Below are 6,000 nucleotides of genomic sequence, written 5' to 3'. Positions count from 1 at the left end.
TAGTGATCCTTTAAGGACTTTAAGAAGTAACAGCTGCAACGAACGTCTGCTGGGCATGTGCCCACAAAGGAATGATAGTAGCTACATTACGCTACATGTTGATCAGTTACTACATTCAAGTGAATGGAGCTTCTGACCAGAACTTGGGGTAATTAAGGTGGGCGATTGACGCAGCGATCAATTTAGTATAAAACCAGAAAGTTTCTTTATAAATCACTTGATCTTAAAGGCACAAACTAATTGATAATGTGGTGGAGGAAAAATGCTTGCCCATTTGCTAATGGGGCAGGTAGCAATCCTGCAGTGTTAAAAAAATAAATAAAAAATAGATATATAGATGGTTAAGGGCTTGTAATTAGTGACGGACGCAAAACTGAAAAAATACACCTTTATTTCCAAATAAAATATTGTCGCTATACGAGGGAGATAATTTAAACGTTGTAATAACCGGGACAAATGGGCAAATAAATTGTGTGGCTTTTATTTTAAAACTCTAATGGCCAAAAACTGAGAAATAATGATTTTTTTTTCTAATTATTCCTGTTACATGCATTTAGAATAAACTAATTCTTAGCAATACGTACCACCCAAAAAAAATCCTAATTGGTGGCGAAAAAAACAAGATATAGATCAATACGTTTTGTGATAAGTAGTGAAAGTTATTGGCGAATGAAAGGGAGGAGTGCTGAAATGTGAAAATTGCTCTGGTCCATGAGGGGGGCAAATCCCTCAGTGGTGAAGCGGTTAAAGCAAACCTTAACTGAAAAGTAAAACTAAACATACACACATCATACTTGCCTCCCCTGCAGTCTACTCATCAATCTCTTTCTCCTCTCCCGTATCCTGTTTGTCCACTGTAATCCATGAAATTCTCAGTCCTCCATTTTGAAAATGGCGATTTACCCATAACAGCTTCCTGGTCAGCACACTGTTAAACAGAAATATTGCCCCCTTGAGCCATAGGAAAACATGAACATTACCTTGCTCCTCAGTTGTCCTTTCAGCTATAGCAACTGATGTATTTCACTTCTGACAAAATCTTGAAGAAGGAAACATTGTAAGAAGAAAACAGTGAACTTCTGAGAGGAACTGACAGCAAAGTAAAAATGTATCCAATTGCAGGTGTTTATTAAATAATTATACTTGGTTCAGGCACACTTTGGGCTTGATTCACTAACCGGCGCTAAGCTGGTTAGTGTGCCCTAAGTGTTAGTGGGCGCAAACCACGGTGTTAGGTGGTTTGCGCCCACACAGTTGAAACAAGCCCGCTCATAGTGCGCGCTGCTGGCTTTTAAAAGTCGCACCCGATGCGACGAAAATGATGCATCGGGTGCCCGTTAAGCAGCGCTATGATGTGCCACTTCGGGGGCACCCAATGCGTCATTTTTGTTGCATCGGGTGCGACTTTTAAAGGCCAGCGGGTGCAATGTTATCCTCGCACTAAGATCGGCGCACCGCACGCGCAGTGCACGGTGCCGCACGCACTAGCGGCCAAATAGGGCTTTTCACTCCGGCGCCGGTTAGTGAATCAAGCCCTTTAATTGCAATTATTGTCATCATTTGTCATGTCACATTAAAGGGGCCCATACACTCGGCCAATTTTCTGGCCGATCGATCAAAATCAATCGGTCGATTGCAAATCGGTTGGCCGATCGATTGGCGGCCGATTTCCATCGAACTGGCAGGGTGGAAAATCTAGGTCGATCTGTTGAGATTGCTTATCATTTTGCATTGGCCCTAAAAACACATTCCTAAAACACATAAGATAGATAAGAAATCTATCTGCTGATCTATCTGCTGCTAATCTGACGAGTGTATGGCCACCTTTATTCTTCCAACACAGCTTGTTTATTTTAGTAATCTCCAGGAAATTCTTGTAAACCTACCCTAGATTGTCATTGGAGTGTCATTAGGGATAATAGTTCTCCACTCTCTTGTGCATAAATAAAGCATCTGTGCAGCTCGCCTATGAGATCACATAGTGACTTATCACGACAGAGTATTAAATGACAAACTATTGCTATTTTATCATATTGTTCTTCCCATGCTGCTTGCTAGTTAATCCCCCTCCAGAAAGGAAAACCAAAATTGAGCGTCTGTACGCAGCTGCAGCCATAAACAAAATATTTGCTCTTGTGAAATAAAGGTACACAGCCTTTGCTTCATTGTGAAATATACATCTGATAAATGGTGAAATAAAATGACCATTGCCATGAAATTAGCATTTTTCATGTTTTTAATATATTAACAAACATTACTGTATAAATGACTTTGCCAGTGGTGGACGTTAGGCAACTAAAGGAAAAAAACATACAAATTATGTTCATATAACTTCCTTGGCATAATCAGGCTTAACTTGCTCACTGCAGGGAATATCACATTTCATGTGCTATCATCCTTTATTGCATTGAATTAAAAGACTAATGAAACAGGATTAAAAGTTAGATACAATACAAAGACAAAACTGTCGAAAATTCAGCAGCAGCAGGTCACATGGGGTTTAAAAGTTACCCTGTCACGTGCACAGTGGGTGCAGCCATTTTGTTGTCTGAACCAGAATTAGAAAGAATGTGAACTTACAATTGTGTCTATGCGTAGGTCTGTCTTTCTATTATGTACTAATTTATTTTGCACACTGGACTTTAATAAAGGCTGTCATTAGGTTGCAACTTATTTTACATTACAAAATGGCTTCCGCAGTCATGTGCACTGTGTGACTGAATAGAACAATCGATATTATGCAGTGCCTTCAGTGGCCTCAGGGAGGCAGCAATGCTTTGGAGTGAATTGTCTCACATCTTTAGAGCTGGGGTCAGGCAGAAGTCATTTACAACACAGCTCATCCAGTCATATGTCAAACATAGTAACTCCAATGCTGCTGAATGACTGGTTTAGTTTTCATTAGGTACATATACTACGGTGACCCGTACCATTCAAGCACCTTATTTTATACCTGTAAGCTTTAGGCCATAAGCTTCCCTTGAGTGCAATATCTTTATGTGACTTAAACAAACAGTCAAATTAAAAACAATCAACAATACACAAGTGTGATACAATAAAAAGGCAAGTATTTCATAGGGCTACAGACACACCCATCTGGAATTAAATAATAGAAAACTAACATTTACCTTGTTTTGCGGTCATCTTTCACTTATCAAAGTGTACCTATGACCAGCCTATGCAGAGGCAGCCATTTTGAAGGTTGAACTAGTTTCCAATTAACGTGCTGTGTTTGGGCCAATATTTGTTCAGGTTACAAAATGGCTGCTTCCAATATGCACGAGGCAAGACTTTAAATATAAAAACACGATCTAAGAAAACGAAACTTCTGAATAAGATGAAGAAATGTTATATGGAATATTACCTAAAGTGTAGGAAGCTATGGGCCCCATCAACTAAATGCAGTTTTATTAAGGCAAGTGGATCCGAACTATACAATATAAATGGCAACTACAAATACAGGGGTGCCCTGCAATACAAAATTAACTCATTTCGGTAACCATAAATTGTTAGTCAGCACCTAGAATATGAAACTAGTAAGGCAACAGCAGTGTTATAACTACAGTAATACTTTTTGTATCCATAGTCTATAGCGAGGGCACAAGAGCACACAATAACTGAATCGTCACCCCATTCACTTTCAGAGTGCTGTGCAAAGCTGCAAGACATCCTGGCACTGAAGAGGTACTAAAGCAGCAGTTACTGTTCAGGGCTCTCTCAATACACATGCTAATGTACGGCTAATAGGTACAAGACCTTCACTTAGTGGTGACTTTCTAAATTCAATAATGGGTGGACATCGAATACGTCCCTGAGACGATGGGCTACTGTATAATCATAGGGCTCTTACATTGGACCTCAAAAGTGAACTTAGATGCCAGTATTCATTGATGGCTTTAGGGGTTACCAGAAGTATGTAAGATGTGTGCTGCTGCAAAGTGCAAATTGTCAATAGGTACAAAAACCACTGCTCACCGTACAGAACAACAGCCACTATGGCAACATACTCACACCTATGGATGACAATTAAAGCTACAATTTAATGCGGGAGGACACATCACTCTAATGAATATGAGCCCTTACCTTGTACATTTATCTAAAAGGCATTAAGAAAAATGTCCCTGGAACTGTGATATTTACAAAACTGTGTGAGAATCATGAAGAAAACATGACATTTATGATGCACTGACTGAAGAACATTCTAGAAATCTTATGGAAATGGTGGGGATTGCAATGGGCTGCACTGAGACAAATATACTATATGTGGACCACATAAAGACAAACAATCCCTGGTCAGCTCATTAGACACTAAGCAGTGGCTCTAGATCACAACTTACAGTTCTAGATACGACTGGACTCTAGAAAGGGCTGTGAAATCTAATAACTGTTTGCTAGCTAGGGAAGGTCCCTTGTTACACTTGCACCTGCTATCTGTTCTACTAAACTATATAGTAGCCAAAGTTCCAATGACAGCTATTCATTCTGGTGGCAGAGCCACCTACATGAAAAGATGCATCATGGTAATCCGTGTCTACACATAACCAGTCACTGCTGTTCTAAAAGTCACAATGCTCCTAACAACTAAATTCTTGTTGGGAGAACTGTTGAACTCTCTCTCTCTCGTGTCTCTAGTGCAGTACAGTAAAAGTAAGTGAAGATTTGGTTGCTATAGGCAGTTAGACATTAAGGTCCACTATTCCCTGCTGGAGGCAAAGCTCTTATACATGGCTCTTATACAAGGTAAGTAAATGGTTGAATAAACTGCAGCATGGAAATGGCTGCAGAATTGCAGACGAGTGGAATTAAGTGGGCAGGACCAAACATTAACTGCTGCTAGTTGTGTGAGCAATTTCCAGGTTTTCTACAGCATATCTAGGATGGCTGAAATTTGTTAAGACCTACGTTAATCACATTTTATTAACTAGGAATAGTTACAGTAGCTGTAAGGGTGTCAGTGCACAGACTATGCTGTGCTTTCAAGCTGATGTATCCTCTGGCATAGTAAAACTGTGGTCTGCTCAATCCTTTCTTTGTTTACGCTGCTTGACATTGTCCTCCAGCGATGAAAAGCCATTTGTGTGACCGTTCACTGCACTCGCTGAGCCATTCTGGTAATCTTTTCTCCGAGAGGAAGCTTTCTTGTTGTAAGTCTGTGGAAAAATAACATAACTTTATTTCACTTCTAACTGTTTTACTGTATATTGTTACTGAAAACAAATGAACATTTACCAAAGCACATAATAATGTGCACTAAAAAAGAAAGGCCTTCTTATATCTGCTCAGCTTTTACAGTTAAAAAGAGCCCGAGGTGGGCTAAAAAAAGAAGGCTACCTGATCTGTGGGGCTGAGTGGATCAGGTAGCCGCAAAAACTGCCGCCCCTGTGGGCCACACTGGCCCACTTTCATGACCTTTAGGTAACAACGCTGGGATGAGAGATTCATCCTCTCATCCAGCGTGCAGGGAGGCGGGGGATCGGCAGGTGGCATGGCCAGGGAGAGCTGCCCAATGGCAGTTCTGGAAATCCTGCAAGAACGTCTCTGGAGGGCGTTTTGAACATGGAATCCCTCTCCCTGTGTTTACCTCCAAGTTGGCGTCAAATAATGTTGTCATCTCAGGGGCTATAGAGCAGCTCGGGGGGGGGGGGGGGGGGGTGGTCAGAGAGCGTCGGTGTGGGGACACAGAGGCATGTTATGAGGCAGAGAACATGCCTCTGTGCCCCATCTGCCCACCTCGGGTTCTCTTTAAGTTTCTGCAAAAAAAAGCCAAAAATCGGATACTTTGGAGAGAGAGATCATCCAGAGGCTTTCCCGGCCTCCTTCGCCAGGCTGCTGCAGTACTGAGACACCCTCACCGAGGTTCACCTTCTCTCACTTCAGCAGGAAGATCAGGACTGTGCTAGCTACTGCACAGATGGTTCACTTTTGCGCAGTAGCACGGACCCAATTGGGCTCGTCTTCTCCCACCGAAGCCCGATCGGGTCTGTGCTACCGTGCATGCTT

The 6,000-nt window shown here is 41.6% G+C and overlaps 1 protein-coding gene across 3 annotated transcripts in view; it reads right to left on the bottom strand.

Moving 5' to 3' along the window:
* Window positions 1-2,218: 2,218 nt before the first annotated feature.
* The window catches only part of ELOVL5 (ELOVL fatty acid elongase 5), a 107,843-nt gene continuing 104,061 nt past the window's right edge, over window positions 2,219-6,000 (bottom strand). For all 3 annotated transcript variants that reach the window (XM_068281362.1, XM_068281363.1, XM_068281364.1), the window contains exon 8: window positions 2,219-5,150. In XM_068281362.1, the coding sequence (XP_068137463.1) occupies window positions 5,019-5,150 (132 nt within the window). In that variant the 3' untranslated portion in view covers window positions 2,219-5,018. The remainder of the gene's footprint in view (window positions 5,151-6,000) is intronic.

The sequence above is a fragment of the Hyperolius riggenbachi genome, chromosome 4, assembly GCF_040937935.1.
Source record: "Hyperolius riggenbachi isolate aHypRig1 chromosome 4, aHypRig1.pri, whole genome shotgun sequence".
NCBI lineage: Eukaryota > Metazoa > Chordata > Amphibia > Anura > Hyperoliidae > Hyperolius > Hyperolius riggenbachi.
Note: the sequence above shows the minus strand (reverse complement) of the source record. Positions and strands in the feature narration are given on the sequence as shown.